Genomic DNA, 22903 nt, shown 5'->3' on the forward strand with positions numbered 1-22903 from the left:
TTTCCTTGTGTGGGTATCGTAGTTTTGAGAATGCTTGGTGAAGATCTTGTAGGTGTTGGTCTCTGTCTGAGGGGTTGGAGCAGATGCGATTGTACCTCAGTGCTTGGCTGTAGACGATGGATCGTGTGGTGTGACCGGGGTGGAAGCTGGAGGCATGAAGGTAGGCGTAGCGGTCGGTGGGTTTTCGGTATAGGGTGGTGTTAATGTGGCCATCGCTTATTTGTACGGTGGTGTCCAGGAAGTGGACCTCCCGTGTAGATTGGTCCAGGCTGAGGTTGATGGTGGGGTGGAAGCTGTTGAAAGCATGGTGGAATACATCTGCAATAGCAGATGTAAAGGTAGCCATCTTACAGCAAAAAAACTTCAGGACCAGACTCCAACGAGAAACTGCTGAGCTCCAGTTCATTTGCAAATTTGACACCATCAGATCAGGATTAAACAAAGACTGTGAATGGCTATCCAACTACAGAAACAGTTTCTCCTCCCTTGGTGTTCACACCTCAACTGCTAGCAGAGCACCTCACCCTCCCTGATTGAACTAACCTCGTTATCTCCACACTGATATATACCTGCCTCTGGAGATTTCCATTACTTGCATCTGAAGAAGTGAGGTTCTTACCCACGAAAGCTTATGCTCCCAGTACTTCTGTTAGTCTCAAAGGTGCCACAGGACCCTCTGTTGCGTTTTATGACCAGTGTTTGTTACATATGTTATTTTCATGACCAGCACTTTCATGTTAAGATCTATAGTTCTGAATCTTTGAATTATTTGAATGCTTGAATATTTCTTATACTGAACAAGTGCATAAATACGTATCTTGTTTTTCGTACGCAGTTTGGTTGTAGCTGTGTTGATCCCAGGATATTAGAGAGACAAGGTGGGTGAGGTAATATCATGTATTGGACCAACTTCTGTTGGTGAGAGAGACAAACTTTCAAGCCACACAGAGCTCTTCTTCAGGTCTGGGAACCCCAACAGAAGATATTTCCATCTTCTCTTTTAGTTTTTCTCATCTCATAAAAATAAAGTTTAAAAAAAGGGGTTCTGATTGCACTTTTTGTTTTTTTAACCAAGTACAATAACTTCTGCCCCGAGGTGCTGGAACAATTGGTATACAGGGGGGCTGAGAGCCATTGAACCGAACTGTAAACCCTGTATATGATGGGAACCACTTCAAGTCAGAGGCTTGGCAGCATCCCTACTTCCAGCACCAATGCTTCTGCCCCTAGGAGTGAGATGGCTCTAGGGAGGTTACAAAGTGGCAGAGGTGCTGGAGGGATGAGCAGAGATCTATTTCATTTGGGCACCGTGGCTGGGATGAAATGGCCCCTAGTGCTGGGATGCTCCTTTTCCTGGGGACAGAGAGCCCAGTACCAGAGTCCCTCCTTGTGCTGGGAGCTGGGAAGTCGCCACTGGTCCTTTCCCTAACCCAAAAAGATGTTCTGGCCAAGCCAGGTGGGCAGGGGCTAGATAGAATCATTGGCTGTGCAAGGGAGTCCTGAGATGGGAGTTGAAGGTTCCACCCAGAGCAGCTGAGCCGGGATCTCCTCACTCTCAGGGCCCGTGTGATCTGCCTCAGATCCCCACTGTCCAGCCCCAGACACACAAGCCCTGCTCCCCCATGGACTGCTCTTAGCTTACTCCCCCCTCTGTCTGCCTGTGACCTGGGCCCTGCAGTGATCACAATCAATACCAGGCCTCCTGGAGCCCAAGCGGGGAGAAAAGCATTAACCCAGTCCCATGGAGTGTATTGGGCTCCCACTGTGTTCCAGGGACTGAGCACTGGCTACTCCCCCCAACACACACCCAAGGGAATGTTCAACGCAAGAGGAAGGCAGCTCATTCGGAACAGATACAAGATCAGTTTTCATTCAGCGTGTGATCTGCCGGCCGTGCAATGGGGTTGAGGTCGAGAATGTCACACCATTCCCTGACAGACTGGACGTGTGTATGGATAACGGGAGTAGCCGGAGTTAACAGCTCTGCTGACAGTTTGGGAAAGAAGAAAGAAAACCTCCTGCTGCTGAGTTTATGACACAAGATCTTCATAGGGGTAGATTATCCCCCAGCTGTTGCTGCAGGGCTCAGACACCTGCCTCTGCAGCAGCCGGTGCTGGGCCCTGCCAACGCGAGGATCCTGGGGTAAATGGACCTCAACTCCAATCCAGTCCAGCAGCCCCTGTGTTCTGACAGCCCCGCGCCCACCCTTGCAGTACAGCTAGGTCTGCGCTGTGATGAATGCAGGTGAATCCATGCTGCTGGAAACACAGACCCTCAGGCTCCCTAGGACCTTGCCCATGCTGGCTGGTGTTACCCATCTGCCTGCCTAGCCCTTGAGTTAGAAACACCACAGCTCAGTTACCCAGGAAATGGGATCCCCACCTCTTCTCCCCGAGTCTTGCAAGCTAGCAGTCTGCCTGGCTAGCCCGGGGCCCCCTAGTCTAGGGTTGCCAACTTTCTAATCGCACAAAACTGAACACCCTAGCCCTGCCCCTTCCCCAAGGCCATGCCCACCTTCCCTGAGCCCCTGACCCCCACTTGCTACATTCCCTCTCCCCAACCCTCACTGGGCTGGGGTGGGGGGAGGGCTCTAACTGGGAGTGGGGCTCTGAATGAGGGGTTTGGGGTGCAGGAGGGGGCTCCAGGCTGGGGCAGAGGGGTTCAGGGTGTGGGCTGGGGCAAGGAGTTGGAGTGTGGGGCAGGGGTGAGGGATGAGGGGTTTGGCGTACAGAAGGGAGCTCTGTGTTGGGGTGGGGGCTTGGGGTTGGGGCACGGGCTTACCTCCAGTGGCTCCCAATCAGCGGCACAGCGGGGGCATTAAGGCAGGCTTCCTACCTGTCCTGACTCCGCGCTGCGCCCTGGCCGTGGTCAGCAGGTCTGGGTCCTAGGCGGAGGCACAGCAGGCAACTCTGCACTGCTCTCGCCCGCAGGCACTGCCCCCGCAGCTCCCGGGGGGGCAGCACATGGAGTCAGGACAGGTAGGGACTAGCCTGCCTTCGCTCTGCTGTCAGGGTCCTTTTCGACTGCAGGTGCCATTCAAAAACCAGCTGCCTGGTCCCCCTAGTCCTGTCCCACAGCGCAGCTGAGACATCAAGCAGGGAGCTGGCCCAAGTGTGCAGTCAGCCAGCAGCAGAGCTGGGGCCAGAGCCGGGCGTCCTGGCTGCCAGCCCCCCACCCCCGGCTGGGCGAGAGCCCCCCAGTCATTGCTCGGGGTATATGGCTGCAGCAGGCAGCCCCAGTGGTGCTGGGTGCTGCATCACTGAGACATGGGCCCTGCGGGGGGAGCTCCCCCCGCCCCCCAGCAGCTGGGCAGAGGGGGGGGCTGAACTCCACCCAGCAGGCCCAAGGCCTGCCCTTGAGCCACGTGACTCATTAGGCCGGGAGGCCCAGGCTCAGCATGCGCGGCCTGTGTTGGGCCAATGGCCATCGCGCCCTCCACTTCCCCCCCGCGCCGTGAGCGCTCCCCACGTGCGTCCACAACCAGGGGGCGGGGCTGAGTGCACTGATCCCGCCCACCCCCGTTCTCATTGGCTCCCAGCTGCAGAGAACTCCTGCGCCCACCGACCGCTCTGAGAGTCGGCTGGCCAATCATTGAGCGGGATGAGGGCGGAGCCTGCGCTTGAGCCGGCAGGGAACGGGCTGGCTGGGCTGAGAGCTCAGGTAGGTAGGTAGGGCCGGGGCTGGGTCAGAGGGCGGAGCAGGTTCACAAGGGGCTGGGGTCGGAGCTGTAACTGGGGGCTCAGGCTATGGGGTGCAGGATCAGAGAGGGCTGGGGGTTGGAGCTGTAGCTGGGGGCTCAGGCTATGGGGTGCAGGATCAGAGTGGGCTGGGGGTTGGAGCTGTAGCTGGGGTTATGGGGGCAGGTTCACAAGGGGTTGGGGGTCGGAGCTGTAACTGGGGGCTCAGCTACGGGGTGCAGGATCAGAGAGGGCTGGGGGTTGGAGCTGTAGCTGGGGTTATGAGGGGCAGGTTCACAAGGGTCTGGGGGTCGGAGCTGTAACTGGGGGCTCAGGCTATGGGGTGCAGGATCAGAGAGGGCTGGGGGTTGGAGCTGAAGCTGGGGTTATGGGGGGCAGGTTCACAAGGGGCTGGGGGTCGGAGCTGTAGCTGGGGACTCAGGCTATGGGGTGCATGATCAGAGAGGGCTGGGGGTTGGAGCTGTAGCTGGGGTTATGGGGGGCAGGTTCACAAGGGGCTGGGGGTCGGAGCTGTAGCTTTGTGGCTGGGGTTATGGGGGTCAGAATCAGAGAGGGCTGCGGGTCGGAGCTGTAGTTCTAGTACTGGGGTTATAGAGGGCAGATTCAGAAGGGGCTGGGGCTATGGGGTGCAGGATCAGAGAGGACTGAGGTTGGAGCTGTAGCTGGGGGCATTACTGGGACAGCTGACCCTAGGAACTGGGAATACAGGGGGCAGGTTTGGAAGGGTGTGAAGGGCGGAGCTGTAGTTGCTTTGGGAGGCTTGGTCATGGTGGAGACTGGGCCACTGGCAGCCCCTTTCCAGTTTCTAGAGACAGCACCGACCCCTGGAGTTCAAGGCTGCAGCTGGGACCCAGGTGCCCGGGGAGGCTGCCCCCAACCACAGGCCTGCGTAGCCCATGAAGAAGTGCTCCCTGGTTGGAGTGCCATCTCCCCCAGTTACACCCACATCCTGCTAGTGTCACCACCGCCTTGTCTGGGCTACGCCTAATCCAGGCCTTGGCTCAGGCAGACTCTGGAGGCAGCAAACTGGACCTAGAGTGCACTGTGTCCCCAGGAGCCTCGTGGCTGGATCGGACAGGCTGTCCCCCAGCCCTGCCCTCTGGGGCATCTTGCAGAGAAGGGACCAGGTGACGGGGTTGCCTGCCGTAGCAGGGCCTGGACTCGATGCCCCAAGAGGTCCCTTCTGCCTCTAGGTCCTGTGACCCCAACTGGATTCCAGGGGCTACATTGTGGCTGCCCCAGCCAAGTCCCACTGCGGGGAGAGCCTCTGCCTCAGGCCTGAGCCCTGATCTGAGCTGGGGGGCTCATGCTCTGTAGGGCCAGCCACAGAGTGGGCTTTCAGCTGAACGGGCCTGTCCCCGGCTGTCGGTGAGCTCATGGGTTCAGCTCTTGGTTCAACCCCTGGTCATGGCTGGACAGACATGGCCCTGGCATGTGACACTATGTGTGTTCTCTTCCTCCTGGACCTGGATATGACGGGCACAGGGGGCAGATTTGAGGGAGATCACACCCCACCCCCAATGGAGGAGGAGCCGGGGGCCAAGGCAGGCATGGATGGTGCTGTACAGTGAGGCAAGTGGTGTACAGTGAGGCAAGCCCTGCCCAGAGGAGCTAGTGCTGTACACTACGCTGCACCGTGCCAGGACCCCTGTGGCCTGGGTGGGGCAGTGGTGCGGCATTCAGTGCAGGTGCCATGAAGTCTGGAGTGGGTGAAGGAGATTAAAGAGCGTGGACAGGGAATAGAGAGGGTGGGAGGGGCCTGGAGCTGGGCTGTATTTGTGCAGAGCCCGAAAAGCAAGCTGGATGCAGAAGAAGCTGGTCTGCAGCCGGGGTTAGACTGAACTGGAGCAGAGCTGAGGTGAGACTGGGGGTGGCCGAGGGGAAGGGAGGCTGTGGTAGCTGAGAGGGACCCAGAGGTTTATCGAGTGGGAAGGATGTGGGAGAGAAAAGCCCCAAGACTTGGTTACAAGCTGGACAGAGGGGCTGAGCCCTTTGGGGTGGGGGAGCCAATAGTAAAAGAGTGGGGGCAACCAGAGGCACTAAATGCAACTGGGGAGGAGGTGGCTAGTGAAGAGGGCAGGGGTCAGACATTGGGTGGGTGGGTGAGTGTTGGCAGTTAGTAGAGACACCTCCCCCTCTCCTTCTGCCCCCTCCCCATCCTGTGCTGAGGTAGTCCACCTTCGGCAGAGGGGGGAGTGTGGTCCCTGCTGTGTGGCCAGCAGAGGGAACACATGTCTGGGGGTCAAAGCTGTGGGCCCCTGGCTTTTAAAAACAATTCCCTTGTTGGCAGATCATTATAGTCCTGTTGCGCCATCTGAGAGGCCAGGGTGCAGGTTCGAGGCTGGGGCTTCTGGGCACTGGATGGAACAGTGTGCAGCAGTGGGTCCAAGTGAGTCACCCCCCCCAAGCCACTGCCTCCTGAGCCAGTGCACTGCCGGAGCGCTTCGCTTTGGAGCCCAGGGAAAGGCACTGGACTTGTGCCCTTTGCTCCTGCTCATTGGGGGATACAGAAGCGCTGGGAGAGTTGGAGACAGACAGACGCACGCTCTCTCGCTCACTTCTTGCACTAGACGTTCAGTTCCAGTTTAGCCTGGTGGGTTCCATGGGCAAGTAGGCAGCTGGCCGGGCTCGCTAACCTAGCCGTCAAAGGCAGAACGAATTCCAGCAGCTGGGACCTGAACTGAGATAGCGTCAGATTGGCAATGAGGCACAGATATTTGCCAGGGAGGAGGATTGGCATTGGAACAACTTCCCCGGGGAAGAGCTGGTTTCGCCATCACCCAGAGGTGGGATGTGTGTGAGAGCCCCATCCCTCAGCCGGCAGTTCTGGGTCCATGCAGGAGTCCCTGGGTGGGGTCTGCAGCCTGGGCTCTGCTGGGGATCAGACTAGGTAAGAAAGGTCCCTTCTGGCTGAGGTAGCGAGATCTTTGTCACGGTTTAAAACTCTCACTGAACTTTCCAAACCTGGGAACCTAAATCTGGGTCCTGGTCCAGGCACTGCCAGGAGTGGCCTGGTGGTTGCTGCCCCTTTGTGGGTCCCCGCAGATGTTTCTCCTACTCCAGGCTGGGAGTGAGGCAGGGCTCAGCTATGCCAGTCCATGCCGGGTGTGCAGATGTGTATGACATGCTGTCCAGTGGCACAGAAGGTGCCAGCTCTGCTCTTCTCCATCCCACGTCACAGCAGGGCTCTAGCACCACTCACCCAGCTTCTCCGTCTCTGGCAGAGACCTCCTAGCACTCACAGGGGCCTCAGGGCAGACTGCTGCCTCCGTGCTGCTCTGCACGATGGACTGGGGGCCTCGGAGCTTGGCAGGAGCTGGCTCCCTGGGCTTGGGCTGGGCCGGTTTCTTGCTGTTGGGGCTGAGATGTTGGTGCCTGTGTCTGCAGATCCCAGCAAAGTTGGGAGGGGGAAGGTTAGCTCAGGTACCTCGTGGGTGTTAGAATAATAGAATATCAGGGTTGGAAGGGAACTCAGGAGGTCATCTAGTCCAACCCCCTGCTCAAAGCAGGACCAATTCCCAACTAAATCATCCCAGCCAGGGCTTTGTCAAGCCTGACCTTAAAAACCTCTAAGGATGGAGATTCCACCACCTCCCTAGGTAACCCATTCCATTGCTTCACCACCCTCCTAGTGAAAGTTTTTCCTAAGATCCAACCTAAACCTCCCTGTACAAGGGTTTGCCAGGGCTCGACCCTCTCCGGGGCTCACTACACACCGGTGAGCTTGGGAAATTCATCCGGCCGTGGGGTCTCCCTCGGCAGCTCTTGCTGTAATCGGAAGAACACGGTAAGCCTGGCCCTGCTCAGAGCGGGCAACAATGCTACGTCAGGAGCTCAGAGCCTCAGTCAGGGCTGAGCAACAAACGATTACAAAGTATTAAGCCCAGGCCCTAGGTCAGGGCAGGGCAACAAACACTGAGTCAGGAGCTCAGAGCCTCAGTCAGGGCTGAGCAACAATAGTAGGCCCCAAGCCTCAACAGGCCTGGGAGAGGGGGAGACTGCCACCCACGGGTTGGGTGGCCGGGGGGACGCAGGCCCTCCCACTCCACTGCATCCCAGCTCGGGGCCTTAGCAGCGGCAGACGGCCCACTGCTTAGTCAGTGGGGATCCTGGCCACAACACACTGACATAGGCTCTGGCAATGTTGCAGCCAGACTGGGGTCAGCTGCCCCTGGCTAATTCCACACTCCCCCTCAGGGTCCACTTGGTGTCGGCCTCTGGGGGATCCAGGACCATGGGTTCGTCAGGGCAGGGATTGATCGGTGCGTCCGGCAGCTCCTCCGGATAGCGGGCGCAGGGCAGGCCCAGCGGCCGCCCTGGGCCGCGGAGTTTTCCCAGCCACAAGCTAGGCTGGAGACGTCTGGTCTCTCTGGCTGCTGGGGTCTTACTGAGGGCGAGCCTTTATACTTCTGGGTCGCTGCCTGACCCTCTGGGGGGTGGGCTCTGAGCTCCCTCACTCTGGCCCGAGGCGGCGGGGAGCCACACCGGCTCACTACACTCCCCGCACAGTAACTTGAGACCATTACTCCTTGTTCTGTCATCTGGTACCACTGAGAACAGTCTAGATCCTCCTCTTTGGAACCCCCTTTCAGGTAGTTGAAAGCAGCTATCAAATCCCCCCTTATTCTTCTCTTCTGCAGACTAAACAATCCCAGCTCCCTCAGCCTCTCCTCATAAGTCAAGTGCTCCAGCCCCCTAATCATTTTCGTTGCCCTCCGCTGGACTCTTTCCAATTTTTTCACATCCTTCTTTTAGTTTGGGGCCCAAAACTGGACACAGTACTCCAGATGAGGCCTCACCAATGTCAAATAGAGGGGAATGATCACGTCCCTCGATCCGCTAGCAATGTTCCTACTTATACAGCCCAAAATGCCGTTAGCCTTCTTGGCAACCAGGGCACACTGTTGACTCATATCCAGCTTCTCGTCCACTGTAACCCCTAGGTCCTTTTCTGCAGAACTGCTTCCTAGCCATTCGGTCCCTAGTCTGTAACAGTGAATGGGATTCTTCCGTCCTAAGTGCAGGACTCTGCACTTGTCCTACTTGAACCTCATCAGGTTTCTTTTGGCCCAATGCTCTAATTTGTCTAGGTCCCTCTGTATCCTATCCCTACCCTCCAGCGTATCTACCACTCCTCCCAGTTTAGTGTCATCTGCAAACTTGCTGAGAGTGCAGTCCACACCATCCTCCAGATCATTAATGAAGATATTGAACAAAACCGGCCCCAGGACCAACCCTTGGGGCACTCGGCTTGAAATCAGCTGCCAACTAGACATGGAGCCATTGATCACTACCCATGGAGCCTGACGATCTAGCCAGCTTTCTATCCACCTTACAGTCCATTCATCCAGCTCATACTTCTTTAACTTGCTGGCAAGAATACTGTGGGAGACCGTATCAAAAGCTTTGCTAAAGTCACATCCACTGCTTTCCCCTCATCCACAGAGTCAGTTATCTCCTCATAGAAGGCAATTAGGTTAGTCAGGCACGACTTCCCCTTGGTGAATCCATGCTGACTGTTCCTGATCACTTTCCTCTCCTCTAAGTGCTTCAGAATTGATTCCTTGAGGACCTGCTCCATGATTTTTCCAGGGACTGAGGTGAGGCTGACTGGCCTGTAGTTCTCCGGATCCTCCTCCTTCCCTTTTTTAAAGATGGGCACTATATTAGCCTTTTTCCAGTCATCCGGGACCTCCCCCGATCGCTATGAGTTTTCAAAGATAATGGCCAATGGCTCTGCAATCACATCCACCAACTCCTTTAGCACCCTCGGATGCAGTGCATCCGGCCACATGGACTTGTGCTCGTCCAGTTTTTCTGTGTGGGCTGGCCTCCCTGGCTGCACTACAACTCCCCTGCTGTGCTCTCCCCCTTCACCCTGGGGCTGGGGGAACCCATGGGTGCTGCCCATGGGAGCAGAGTGCAGCTGGTGTGACGTCCAGGACAGTGTTTCCATTTCAGGTGAGAACCCTCTGCCCCCAAACACCCAGCTCAGAAGGTGCCATCCTCTGGCACATTCGCTGGGCAGCTGGAGGAATTTCTGTAGGACCCTGTCAGATTCCACAGGGCTTTCCCTGCAGGGCTGGGGGAGTGTCCGGTTCCACATGCTCCCTTGGCCTGGGGCCTGGTATTATCCCGTGTTTACAAGGCTGACATGTGGATGCCATTTAGGGCTGGGGTGGGGGAGAGCGGGGTAGGGCAGGGCAGCCTGGGGGCCCTCTAGGGATGGGAGTGGGATGGTCCGGGGGCCCTGCTGGGCTAGGGGATGGGAACTGGGCACACGGTACATTAAGGACCCCCCACTCCAGGTGCTCATGGGCCCTGTGACAGCAGGAGGTGGGATGTTCAGTGCTAGTGAGCACACCCTGGTGCTGTGAGGAGAGGCCCAGGGCATGCTGGCCCCCCAGTGTGACCCCTCCCTCCTTGGCCTGTTCCCCCTGCAGTCCTGGGGCCGTAGGAGATGGCGCGCTCCCTCTACCGCCTTCTGCTGGTCCCCACCTGCCTGCTGCTGAAGCTCTCCAAGCTCCTATACTGGCTGGCCGAGCATAGTGCCTCCTACCTGCTGGGGGCTGCCTACTGCCTGTGGGTGCCGTGGCTGGTGCTGACCCAGGGGCCGTGTCGGGCCTTCCGCTGGAGGGTGCGAGAGACGCCACCACCGTGCCTTACCGATGCCTCCTATGGGGAGCACCGCTACCTGCAGCTTAAGGTTGTGTGGGGGGAGGGGGATGGGGGGGACAGTGGGGCTGGGTCAATCCCTGAACAGATCCTCCTGCAGAGTCCAGGCTGCAGCTCTTACCCCTGTGATGGTTCTTGGGATGCCCAGGAATGAGTCCCCTTGGAACCCCCGGCCTCCAGCCAGAGGAAGTCTTTGTGCTTAAGTGGGTGTCAGCTCCCTGCCACCTCCAGTCGGTTAGCCCCCAGACAGCCCTTCCTTTGCCTTGCAGGTTAACAATAGGTGCACCGCAGTCCCGGAGCCCCTGTGAAGCATTCCCCTGTAGGGCCTAGCCCCTGTCCACTGAACACGGAGACTTGGCAGGTCAGCTGTCCAAGGGACAGCGCACACCAGCTGGGATGGTTCAGCATCCTGTCTAACACCACAGGGCTGAGTTCCAGGTCGGGTGAGAACAGGCGTACAGGTCGTATCAAAGAGCGAGAGCTAAGAGCTAGCGAGCGAGGATGATGGAAATGGGAAGGTGACACAAGACAAAAGCGTAACACGATGCTTAGAGACTAACTTCACTCATTTAACCATGTGTTCAATGCATATACACAACTCCTTCAATATCAGCCATACCCCCCACCTGCAATGATTCTGAGGAGCGGGATGACATCGCCTTCCATTGGAAACGTCCCATGATGTCATTGCTGGGTAAACACCATTAAGTGGTGTGCTCGGTGTAGTGAGTTTGTCAGGCTGTTGGAACTGTCAACCCTTTGCCTGCTGGTACCAGTGGGGCTCTGCCAGCCTCCTGCCCAGCTGTCCCCCATGGTTCTTGCTGACGTGGGGCTGTGGCACAGGGGAAGCTGGGGCAGGTGCTGCAGACAAGGCCAGTGTCTGGGATGAGACAAACAAGGGCAGAGGTTGGCAAACTACAGCCCGTGGGCCACATCCGGCCCACGGGACAATCTTGCCCGGCCCCTGAGCTCCCGGCCGGGGAGGCTAGCCACCGGCCCCTCCCCCACTGTTCCCCCTGCCCCCCAGCCTCCGCTCACTGCGCCGCTGGCGCAATGCTCTGGGCGGCAGCGCAGCTGCAGAGCCGTGGCCTGACCTGGTGCTCTGTGCTGCGCGGTGGCGTGGCTGGCTCCAGCCGGGTGGCGCAGCTGCCTGTCCTGGTGCTCTGGGTGGCGCGGCTGTAGCGCTGCCAGCACTGATGCTCCAGGCAGCACGGTAAGGGGGCAGAGGGGGTTGGATAGAGGGCAGGGGAGTTTGGGGTGGTGGTCAGGGGGCGGGGGTCAGGTTGGTCAGAGGGTGGGGAAAAGGGGGGTTGAATGGGGGCAGGGGTCCTGGGGGGGCAGTCAGGAAGGAGGGGGGGTTGGATGGGGCAGCAGGGGGCAGTCAGGGGTGGGGGATCCGGGGGCAGTCAGGGAACGGGGGGGTTGGAGGGGGCAGGAGTCCCGGGGGGAGGGGGCAGGCCAGGCCTGGCTGTTTGGGGAGGCACAGCCTCTCCTAACCAGCCTTCCATACAATTTCGGAAACTCGGTGTGGCCCTCAGGCCAAAAAGTTTGCCCACCCCTGAATCAGGGGGACACCAGCTGCTAAGCCCAGCAGCCCCATTGGTCAGCAGAGGCCCTGGAGGTGCCACCCAGCTCCTGCCATGGTGCAGCTGACCCCTGGGTGACTGGGCATGAACATTTCCTTCTCTCCCCTCCCCATCCTTGCAGAGCTCAGGGCTGCGTTTGCACTATGTCACAGCTGGCCAGGAGGGGGCGCAGCTCATGCTGTGTCTGCACGGATTCCCCCAGAACTGGTAGGTCTCTCTGGCTACTCTTGGGTGGGAGGGGCGCCTGCTTCCCATGGCCTGTGAGGAGTTGGGATGAGGGGGTGTTTATTACAGTCATGCGGGTCAGGGCCCCATTGTGCTGGTGCTGCACCGACCAAGCAGCCCCGAGGAGCTGACAGCGCGATGGAGGCAGGACAGGTGAAGGGGCAGAACACACCAGTGGACACTGGTTCAAAGGCTGGCCCGGAAGGAGGGGCGCGTCCCCGGGGCAGGGCCTGCTCAGGAACCCTGAATTCTCTCCCCAGAGAGCTGAGCCCTGGAGGATGGTGCCACTGAGTAGCTGCATGTCCCTCCTGCAACGCCCCTTCCTCTCTGCGCGGAGGTGTGTCGCGCAATGCTGGGTGAGCTGTGCTGGGAGCGCTGGCTAGCACAGCTCAGGCTCCCGCGCTCAGCCCCGGCTCTGGGCAGCGCCCTGGCCAGGCAGCTGCGGAGGGGATGGGAGCAGGGAATGGCCCCGAGGTTTAGCTGGCGGGGACTCTCCCCCCACCCCCCGGCTCGGCAGGGTATCCCCTAGGCACTGATTGAGCTCAGGGCTGTGTACGTTGGCAGGTTTGCTTGGCGCTACCAGCTGCAGGAGTTCAAGAGGCAGTTCCGGGTGGTGGCGCTGGACCTGCGGGGCTATGGGGGTTCGGACGCCCCGCGCGGGAAGCAGCACTACCGGATGGAGGCCCTGCTGGAGGACGTGCATGGTGTCATCCAAGTGCTGGGCACCAAGGACCAGAAGGGTGAGGAGTGGCTGCTGGGCATGTGTGAATGGAGGCCTCCCCCTCTGTGCTTCGGCTGGGGAAGGTACGAGCTGCGAGGGAGCTGGCCCCTCTGGTGGAGGAGAGGAACCTCCCTGCTCAAGCTGTTCCCAGGCGCAGAGGGGCCTTTCCTTGAGACCCTGCTGCGCCCCGCTTTGCACTGTCCCAGATGGCTCCCCCTTTGGATGAGTTGTGGGAGTGCCCAGCCTGACCTGTTCCCGCAGAAGGGGCAGAGGGGTTCTCCTCCAGCCCTGACAACGGCGACCCCAGAGCACCACCGAGGTTGGGTGGGGCGCTGTGAAGCCTGGGATATGCCCCCGACCCCAAACCTTAGCATCTCCCTGGTTGGGTGCCACGTAGCAGCAAGTGGGCGGAGCTTGGCTGCCGTGTGGCAGCGTGGCTGTGCTCTGCTGAGTCGGGAGTTCCATTTCTGGGGTGAGAATTGAATCAATGAGCAGGTGTGTCTACAGCAGAGACAGACACTCAGTGTCCCATCCCACCTGCTTGCTTGCTTGGTCTGTCCAGGCTGTCCGAGCCTCTGGCTATTGCCCCAGTTGGGGAGCAGGGAGACAATGGAGGGGGGCAACTCTGTGGCAGGAGGGAGGTGCGGGGGGTAGGGCAACTCTGTGGGAGAAGTGGACATACCCTTGGCAGGGTAAGGTAGAGGGGGAGGCGGGTGGGGTGGGAGAGGCAGTGGTGGGGCACCCTGACTGTGGAAGTCCAGCTCTGTCCAGCGTCACTCTGCCCTGACAGTCGGTCTGCCTCGCTGTCTCTGCTTCCAGGCTTTACCAAGTGCATCCTGGTGGGGCATGACTGGGGTGGTACCATCGCGTGGAAGTTCGCCATGAATCACCCCGACCTGGTGGAGAAGCTCATTATCATGAATGCCATCCACCCGGCCATGCTTAAAGGTGATGCTCTGACCTGCAGGGGTGCTGGGCTCCTCCCCCGAGGGTCTGTGGCAGGTCCAGGGTGGAGGAGGCTGGTTCTTGCAGCACAGGCGGCTCTGGTGCCTGCCAGCAGCATGGAGGTTTCGACCAGGTGACAGTAGCACTCCTTGGGGTGGGGAGACGAAGGCTCCTGGGGTCTCTACATTGTGGCTGGGGCTCCCAACCCGTCCCCCCCCCCCCCCCCCACAGGGGCTGCAGGCTCTCCGAGCACCAGGCCAGCCCAAGCGAGCTCTGAAATGACGTCACTGGCACGTGCCGCGTGACTTTCGCTCCTGTCTCTGGTGGGAGCCCTGAGCGTTCCAGGGGGCACCGGGGTAGGAGGCCCTCCAGCCTCAGCATGTCAGTGTCTGCCTTTCTGCCCACCCGCTGCAGAGTACGTAGGAGGCCACCCCTGCCAGCTGCTGCGCTCAATCTACATATTCATATTCCAGCTGCAGAGGCTGCCTGAGCTGCTCTTGTCTTTGGGTGACTTCCAGGTGAGAGTGGGGGGTGGGGGAGGTGGGAGCAGGGAGTGGGGCTAGTTGGCTGGGGGAGCTGGGGATCCGGGGAGGAGGGGAGTGGGAAGGGACCTGGCAGCCGTGGCTCAGCTTAATTAGGATTCCAAATGTGCCCATTTATAGAACTGCCCCTTCGCTCTCCCTGGGTGTAGCCACCTCTGGGGAGGGATGTGGCACCTGGTAACCACCCACTATGCAGCATGTTAGGGCTGAAGGGCAGGGTGGAATGGCCCCAGTGGGAGTTTAACCCTGACTTGGGAAAGCTGCCAGGGGATCGTTAATGACTGCAGACATTTACAGCTCTGGTGTGCAGCTCCTTCAGCGCCCCATACAGCCCTGCTGGGGTATTGGGATCGGCACTGACTCCTGAGGTGAGGGCCCAGCACCATTGGGGCCAGCACAGTGCAGGGGGAGAAAACCTGCCTACTGAGTGGTGACTGGCACTGCGTCCGGCACTCCCTTGCCTTTCAGCTTGGGGGGTAAAACAGAGGCCCTAACCCCACTGGCACTTGTTAAAGATCTTGGGTGCTTTTTGCAAGGGTGCTGGCCTGGCTGAATTCTGGGATTATACGCAGCTAGGGAATTCAATTCTGTCCCTCTCCCCACCCCGCTGCTTTCTTTTGGATGCACCAGTTGAGCTCCCTCTCCTCCTCCTGTCCCAGTGGCTGGGTTCCACCCCAGCAGTGGCTGCATGTCAGTGGTGGGTGGAAATCTAATCTACCATTTTTTGTGTGTGTATTAACCATGGCCCTGTAAGTCAGAGGGACAGTGGCTGCTTTGTAAACGGGAAACACCCATGCTAATTAGGGATCATCCCGTTCCTAATGGCTGCTGTAATAAACTGCTGGTTAATTAGCAGGTGCGGAGGATAGAGATTAATGGGAAGGGGCTGGGAGTAGCTAGAAGGAGGGGCAGGAGTGACATCATGGAATTCATGCTGGATAAAGGTCGCTCCTACAGCAGGGTTGGGAAGGGGGAACTAGTCAGCCCCACATTAAATGGGGGAGAAGCTAGGAACCGGTAATGCAGCTAGAGAGCATGGGATTGGGGGATCCCAGCGAGCGGGGCGGGAATGAGTATCAATTAATTGGGCAGCTGATAATATCCCAACAGACCTGAAATGAAGGGGGCAACAATGGGCGTGACCCTCCCAGGATGGGGCCACAGACTGTGTTGTGGGGGTGGGGGGCTGGGATAAAAGCTACCGACTGCCTTTGGGGCAGTAATTCCTGGAACTGCTGCAGGAGCAGCTAAATAGCAATCCAACGAACTCGGCTTTGGAGGGAGCTGAGCTTTATACTAAAGGACCCTGGCCCTTTGGAGCAAGGGGCTTTGTTCTGGACGGCCTAGAACCAGACTTCAGGAGAAAGGTGGGAAAGTCAAACCCATGAAAGGAAATAATTAGCTGGTGGAACTCACTGCTCTGGGAAGTCATTGAGGCCTGAACTTAGTGAGGTTCGAACTTAGTGATGTTTCTCGGGGTCAGGAAGAGAGCCAGAGTTGTTAGGTTATGACCAAAACCAAAGGCAAAACGCCATGCTGGCCAGGAGATCGACAGTCCTGCTTCAGAGCCTGGGAGGAGACCTTGTGGGGACTGGGGGTGAGTTCTTACCCCTTCCTCTCTAGCAGCTGGCACTAGCCCTGTCCGAGACGGGATCCTGGGCTAGCTGGGGTGTGTGGCTGATCCAGGTTGGTGATGCCCATGTCCCCTCCTCCCCATCTGTGTCTGTCCTGTCCATGCCTGATCTGGAGGCAGGAGCTCAGCAGTGTGACCACCTCTCTCTACATCCTCACTGAGGAGATGTATTTTAGGGTCCCTCGTTATTCTGGGATTCTCTCCTGGGATTCGGGATGCTTGTGTGACTCTGTCATGGGGAGGGGCAGGACTCGGCCCTCTCTACACACACTGTTTGGGCCACCACCGGGGAGACAGCCCTTGCTTGATCAAAGCCACGTGGGGGTAGGGTGACCAGACATCCCGATATTGTCCCTACAAATTGTCCCGATATCTGTCGGCAGCGCTTTTTTATTTTGCTCCCCCCATGTGTCCCGATTTTTTCTTTCCCTCATCTGGTTCCCCTAGGTGGGGGTTCTAGAGCAGTGCTTCTCAACGACCAGTGCTAAGACCAGCACCAGTCCCTGAGATCTCCCTGACACGCTTGGCAGACAGCAAGCTTGTTCCTGGTACGAAAAAGGTTGAGCAGCACTGTTCTAGGAGAAGCAGCGTGAGCATGCGAGGGGCCCATCCTGGGATAGAGGAGACGGAATAGGTCAGTTTCCTCTGTGGAGGCCGCTGACTCCAGGCTAAGCCTGCAGGCTAGGAAGAATGGGGGGCAATTTTGGGGAGCACCCCACCTGTCCCAGTAGCCGGGCAGGGTTATCTCTGGGAGAGGGAGCCCCCATACGCCAGGCTTTTGACACTAGCTGGAACTCTCTTTCTGCATTTCATGGGGGCTCCCCATCCCTGCCGTGGGGAGCAGGCTCACCGGGTTCTGTAGGGAGCTAAGATTTGGGGCATGACAGTCTGTTGGCCAGGAGCCAGGCCCTCACCCCTTTGGCTCACCAGGCTCCAGATCCGAGCCACCCTTTCGGAGGGATTAGGCTACCTGGCTCTGGATGGAGCATGATGGTTTGTCTGCTGGGAGCTGCTCACCAGGCCCCAGATCTGAGCTGTCCCTGACCCCGGCAATGTCTGTCCTGAGGCAGCTGTTGAAGGACACTTTGGCAGGCAGGAAGGGAGGAATCCAGAACCCTGAGCGGCGCCTGACGACACAGGAGCTGGAGGCCTACGTGTTCAGCTTCTCCAAGCCCGGAGCGCTGACGCCACCCCTCGATTACTACAGGAACATGTTCAGGTAGGGCCCCTGCCCCTCCATGGAGCTCACCCCAGTGCAGCACACTGAACCCAGTGAGTTGCCCCTCTGATGCTGGGGAGATGGGATGGGTGAGGGCACACGTGCTGGGCTGGGAGGAGCAGGAAGGGGAAGTGGCTGCTGCAGCCCCACTGGCTGCCCGAGCAGCCCTGCAGGGAATGAGTGGAGGGGCTAGTGGGTGGCAGCCCCGAGGCAGGGAAGGGATGTGCTGGGGCTTGCACAGGACTGTAGGATCCCATTCCACCCCGTGCTTCCCTGACACTGCCCAGAGCCAAGGGCCGGGGGATCTGTGTGCACTGGGAGCTGCTGCCCCTCTTTGCTCCCAGAACCAAATCTGTGGTGTAGTCGCCCCTGGGAGAGTCTGGTGCTGCCAGGCAGGGCCGGTTCCAGGGTTTTGGCCGCCCCAAGCAGTCAAAAAAAAAAAAGCCGCGATCGCGATCTGCGGCGGCAATTCAGTGGAAGGTCCTTCACTCCGAGCGGGAGTGAGGGGCCATCTGCCGAATTGCCGCCGAATAGCTGGGCCTGCCGCCCCTCTCCGGAGTGGCCACCCCAAGCACCTGCTTGCCAAGCTGGTGCCTGGAGCCGGCCCTGCTGCCAGGGGTAACTATGGGCATGTTGACACTACAAACTTAGGTTGACCTATGTTAGGTCGACCTACAGCCACTGCAGATTCGTATCCACACTACCCTCCTTACCAGCACAATTCCACCGACTTAAGTGGGGCAGTGCAGGGGGCTGAGAGCCTGGGCTCTCAGCTCTGTGCGTGGCTGCCCCCCACCCTTCCCTGGGCTCTCAACTCCCAGATATCCCTGATGCCCCTCCCGCCCACGGCTCCCCACGGGGAACTCCGCACCTGGAGCCTGGGCGGCTGCCAGGCTCCTGACGGGGAGCCAGGAACTGGGAGTCCGAGGGCAGCCGGGCTCTAGCTGGAGCCCTACACCCACCCCAGGGTGACAGCCTGAACTGTGAGCTGGGCTCTAAGAGGGAGCCGTGAAATTAACAGAAATGACATCCAATAGCTGATGTTGGATGACACGGACACTGTGTCACCCTATCTACACTGACATAAGCCCTAAGCCTCTTGTGGAGGTGGAGTAGTTATGTCAGAGTAGTAGTGCACTTACATCAGCAGGAGCAAGGCTGTAGTGTTACTCCTGGGGAAATTCTGTGCCACTGCGTGTGTGCAGAATTCATGTTCCCTGCAGATTTCTTTGCTTTCCTGAAGAAAAATGATTTTCTGGCAGGGAAGCAAAGGGAAGCTCCAAGAGCAGTCACGCACCACTCCCTAGCTGCGCAGGTACATCATTTCAGGCATCCGGAGTAGCCAGTGGTGACGTAAATCACCACAGGGCTGGGGACACCCCGGCCAGTGGCTCCTACCCTGAGCTGGGATTAGCTGCTAGTCCCGGCTGGGCTGGAGGCAGGAGAGGACGGGACTTCCTCTTCCCCTGCATGGAGTGGCTGGGGCTGTGTCAGACCCACCCCCAGAAACCTCCCTCAGCTGCAGGAAGCTCAGCATCCTCCCCTGCTTCCTGCCCCCATCGTTCCTAAGCTGTGGGGATGGGGGGCAGTGTATAGGGAGCTGCTCCCCCAACCGCCCAACCCCTGTGCATATGGACCTCCCATACCCAGACACCCCTGCCAAGCTTCACCCCGTACACCCAGAACCTCCATGCCCGAACCCCACCCCACTGAACCTCAACCCCTGCATCTGGAGCCCCCTGCACCCAGACCCCCTGCCTCCAACCACCCCCCACTGAGCTCTCTACACTCAAACCCCCATCCTGATGAGCCCCACCCCCTGCACCACCCTGAGCTCCCACTTCCAGACCCCCAGGCCACTGACCCCCCCAACTAGCTGCACCCAGACCCCCGTGCTGGGCCCCAACCCCTTTCACCTGGAAGCCCCTGCAGAGTCCCATTGCACCCCCCCAACGAGCCTCTGTGCATCAGATTCCCTCATACCTAGACCCCACACTGAGCTGCCTGCATCCAGATAGTCCCACACAGAATCCAAAACCCCAACACTGAGCCCCTCCACACTTTGATCCTCCCTGGTTGAGCCTGCCTACCCCAGACCTGATGTGCCTGGTGCAGAGGGCCCCAGTGTGTTTCTGGAGTAGGCCCAGGCTTTGTGCAGAATGCCCTCAGGAGTAGTAGGGTGGACACTGATATAGCTAGGTCGATGTAAGGCAGCTTACGTCTACCTAACTGTGTAGTGTAGACCAGGCCTTAGTCAGGTGCTGCCAGGCCTGTGAGTGGCAAGACAAGACCCCCAGACTCTCGCTGGGGTAGCAGGTCTAACTATGGAGTTCTGGGAAGGAAGGTGCAGTCAGGCAACTGCCCCAGAGGCTGCGCCACCCCCCATCAGCACTAAGGTAACCTGAACGCCCTCCCCCGTATTCCGCTTACCCTCCTGTCTTTGTCCACCATCCCTGTGCTGTGAGGGGGCTCTGTGCCCACTGCCCTGGGCAAGTGGTCACCTCTCTCTCTCTCTCTCCCCCTCCCTGCAGCAGGAGCTCCATGCAGTGCAAGGACGTGCTGGTGCCCACGCTGGTGATCTGGGGGGAGAAGGACATGTACCTGGAGGCTGGGATGATCCCCCTCCTGGAGCAGTATGTGTGCAAGCGCTGCCGCGTGCGGCGCATCCCTGAGGCCAGCCATTTTGTCAGCGAGGACCAGCCCGACAAGGTCAATCAGCTGATCTGGCATTTCCTGCGGGAGAGTGACTGAGCGGGCCCTATTTACTGGCTTGGGTGTGGCAAGGCAGGGACCTGATCCTGGCAAACAAGCCCCGGACCCTCCACTGGGCCAAGCCCCTGCCCCCCACACTAATTGGTCTTGTGCCTGGGGTACCATCCCTCCAGCAGCAGGTCACCCCTCCAGATCCTGCCTGAGCCCTCCTGCAGAGAGGAGCCCTGAGCTCCCAGACATATAGGTAGGGCCCTACCAAATTCACGGTCCATTTTGGTCAATTTCAGAATCATAGGATTTAAAAAAAATAAAAATAAAAATCATGATTTCAGCTATTTGCATCAGGGTGTTGTGATTGTATGGGTCCTGACCCAAAAGGGAGTTGTGGGAGGGCTGCAAGGTTATTGTGTGTGGGGTTGTGGTACTGCTATCCTTCCTACTGGGCTGTTGCTGCTAACGGCGCTGCCTTCAGAGCTGGGCAGCTGGAGAGCAGCTGCTGCTGGCCAGGAGCCCAGCTCTGAAGGCAGAGCTGCCGTCAGCAGTAGCACAGAAGGATGGTATGGTATTGCCACCCTTACTTCTGTGCTGCTCCCTGCAGAGCTGGGCCCTCAGTCACCAGCCGCCACTTTCCAGCCGCCCAACTCTGAAGGCAGCAGCACAGAAGTAATGGTGGCATGGTATGGTATTGCCACCCTTACTTCTGCGCTGCTGCAGGTGGGGCACTGCCTTAAGAGCTGGGTGCCCAGCCAACGGCTGCCTCTCTCCAGCCACCCATCTCTGAAGACAGCGCAGAAGTAAGGGTGGCAATACAGTTTTAATCTGGAATCGCCCTGAATATGGACATTGGACTATAACCCCGTGGACTAATTCTGAAAGAACTCTTTGCAACTGCAAAGCTCACCATCTCTACTCCAAATTTAATCTCCAGAACTGTACTCGTGTCTGATCTTCCATGCTGATCTTTTAACCAATTCCCTCCCTCTTTTCTTTTAATACATTTTAGTGTAGTTTAGAAGAATTGGCTGTAAGGGTGTATTTGGGTAAGATCTGGAATATTCATTAACCCGGGAGGTAATGTATCTGATTCTTTAGGATTGGTAGAACTTTCTGATATGATGAATAAGATTTTCATTGATCCTCCTCCTATTTGACTTGGGTGTCTGGGTGGAGGCCTGGGGCTGGGTTGCTTTAAGGGAACTGTGCTGTTAGCTTCTGGGTAACCAGTGAGGTACAACAGAAGCTGTTCTGCGCTGACTTGGTAAATCTAAGTATTGGAATATCCACCAGCTTTGGGGATTGTCTGCCCCATTCTTTGTAGCTCACCTTAATTGAGTGACCTCAGTGCAGGCTCCCCTGGGACTCCGGTCACAATGGTCTTTAGCTCTGTTGTTCCTGGCAGGTGGGAGCCCCTGCTCAGTGCCTGGAGCCAGGGTTTCACTGCAGTGGGGCCGGGGCGGTGGGGGGAGCTTAGCGCTGACCTCGCTAGAAAGGATGGCTGGGGGCAAGCAGCTCTTTTCTGCTGTGGATTCCCCACACTTACCATTCCCCTTAGTGACTCCCTGTGCTCTGCTCACCATGCATATGGCTGGAGCTCAGGGTGCCTCTCTGCCAGGGATGGGCCCCGTAGTGCCTTGACTGTGAATCTATTTGCAGAGGGTGGTGGCCCATGGATAGAAAGTGCTGCCCAGTGCTCTGAGTGTGTTTAATACATGACATTTGGGACAGAAACCTCCCTGGTGTGGGCTGTTCACCAGCCAGCAGGTGTGGCTGGCCTTGGACAAGGGATCTGCACTCGGGAAGCCTCCCAGGACTAGTCAGAGATCTGTGTTTACTGTGTGAGTTAGGGCTGCCCTGAACGTGCCTGTGTGGGGCTGTGCTTCCTCCCCCCTCCCCGCCCCAGGCTGCCCCTGCTTGCAGAGAGGCTGCAGTTCCCAGCTGGGATTGCTGACGGCCGGGGATCTGGTCAATGGGCGTGTGGATGCCTCTGGGGCTGACTGGGTAAGTAGGGGCAGCAGCCCAGCTTACAGCCACTGACTGGGCAGAGAGGTAAAGCTGTGCCTGCTTCCTCCCAAGTGGCTGGGGCGGGCGGGGAGGGGGACAGGAGACCACCTGGGCTGCCCCACTTGCTTGCTGTCCGAATTGCTAGGGCCCTAGCCTCCCCCCACGGAAGCCGGCCCTGAGCAGGAGGGAGTTGGCTGTTGCTGCCCCAGCCCAGTAAAACGACTCACTTTTGCTTTTCCATCAGCTGCTGCACAGACACCCCTGTCCCCAAGCCTGGGCCCCTCACTGGGGTATCTGGGCATATCACAGACACCCCTGGGTTGAAGAGGGAGGAAGCTTCCTTATCCCCATTGTACAGAGAGGGGAAGGGACTCGCCTAAGGCTGTGCAGAGTCTGTGGCAGAATGAACCCAGGTGGCCTGGCCCAGCACCAGAACCACAGACCAGCCTCCTGCTTAAAGTGCCCAGGGCTAGAAAGAGACCTCAGCAGGGGAGGCCTGGCCTGCCTTCTCCCCAGCACAGCCCCACCCCTCTGTCCCAGCTCCGGTCACCTCTGCCGCTGGAGGCTCTGCTTTCCCAGCCCTGGCTGGAGCTGCATTGCACACTGGAGGCTCAGAGAGGTTAGGGCCAGAACTAGCAGCCTCCCCCACAAAGGGGCTGAGTTGTCTGACAGCCCAGCAGGAGCATGGGGCAGAGGCTAGGCTAGAACCCAGGGCACATGGCTCCTAGGCCAGGACCTTATCCTTGGACCCCTCCTTGGGCAGGCCTGCAGCCCCTTCTCCCAGGCCCCTTCCTTTGCTAGTAGGGATGGCCAGTGTCTCTGCTGATGGCACAGGCTGGGCACAGGAGAAGCAGCTGGCTCTGGAGTAGCCAGCGTCCAAAGCAGCCGGGTTCTCTGGATTCATCCCTGTGCTCCAGACCCAGGGGTGGCCCTAGACTAGCTGCC

General features: G+C 58.6%; 1 protein-coding gene across 4 annotated transcripts; it reads left to right on the top strand.

Moving 5' to 3' along the window:
* The first annotated feature begins 3571 nt into the window (after nucleotides 1–3571).
* On the top strand, nucleotides 3572–20288 carry LOC135972099 (epoxide hydrolase 3-like). 4 transcript variants are annotated; one of them, XM_065579226.1, is made up of 8 exons: nucleotides 3585–3661; nucleotides 10143–10405; nucleotides 12082–12167; nucleotides 12750–12925; nucleotides 13726–13854; nucleotides 14266–14369; nucleotides 17097–17245; nucleotides 19777–20288. In XM_065579226.1, the coding sequence occupies exons 2-8, from the start codon at nucleotides 10160–10162 to the stop codon at nucleotides 19994–19996; spliced, it is 1110 nt and encodes a 369-aa protein (XP_065435298.1). In that variant the 5' UTR covers nucleotides 3585–3661; nucleotides 10143–10159; the 3' UTR covers nucleotides 19997–20288. The 4 variants fall into 4 exon arrangements, with proteins under 4 accessions (XP_065435299.1, XP_065435298.1, XP_065435297.1 ...); XM_065579225.1 differs by lacking the exon at nucleotides 3585–3661 and adding an exon at nucleotides 5454–5557; XM_065579227.1 differs by lacking the exon at nucleotides 10143–10405 and having other exon boundaries at nucleotides 3572–3661.
* The last annotated feature ends 2615 nt before the right edge of the window (nucleotides 20289–22903 follow it).

Source organism: Chrysemys picta, unplaced genomic scaffold (assembly GCF_011386835.1).
Source record: "Chrysemys picta bellii isolate R12L10 unplaced genomic scaffold, ASM1138683v2 scaf164, whole genome shotgun sequence".
Taxonomy (NCBI): domain Eukaryota; kingdom Metazoa; phylum Chordata; order Testudines; family Emydidae; genus Chrysemys; species Chrysemys picta.

Excerpts from the sequence above, each read along its gene's own strand:
- LOC135972099 (XM_065579226.1), top strand. The coding sequence starts at position 10,160 with ATGGCGCGCTCCCTCTACCGCCTTCTGCTGGTCCCCACCTGCCTGCTG. Across the intron at positions 12,168-12,749 it reads CACGGATTCCCCCAGAACTG|GTTTGCTTGGCGCTACCAGC; the intron begins GTAGGTCTCTCT and ends GTACGTTGGCAG. Across the intron at positions 12,926-13,725 it reads GGGCACCAAGGACCAGAAGG|GCTTTACCAAGTGCATCCTG; the intron begins GTGAGGAGTGGC and ends CTCTGCTTCCAG.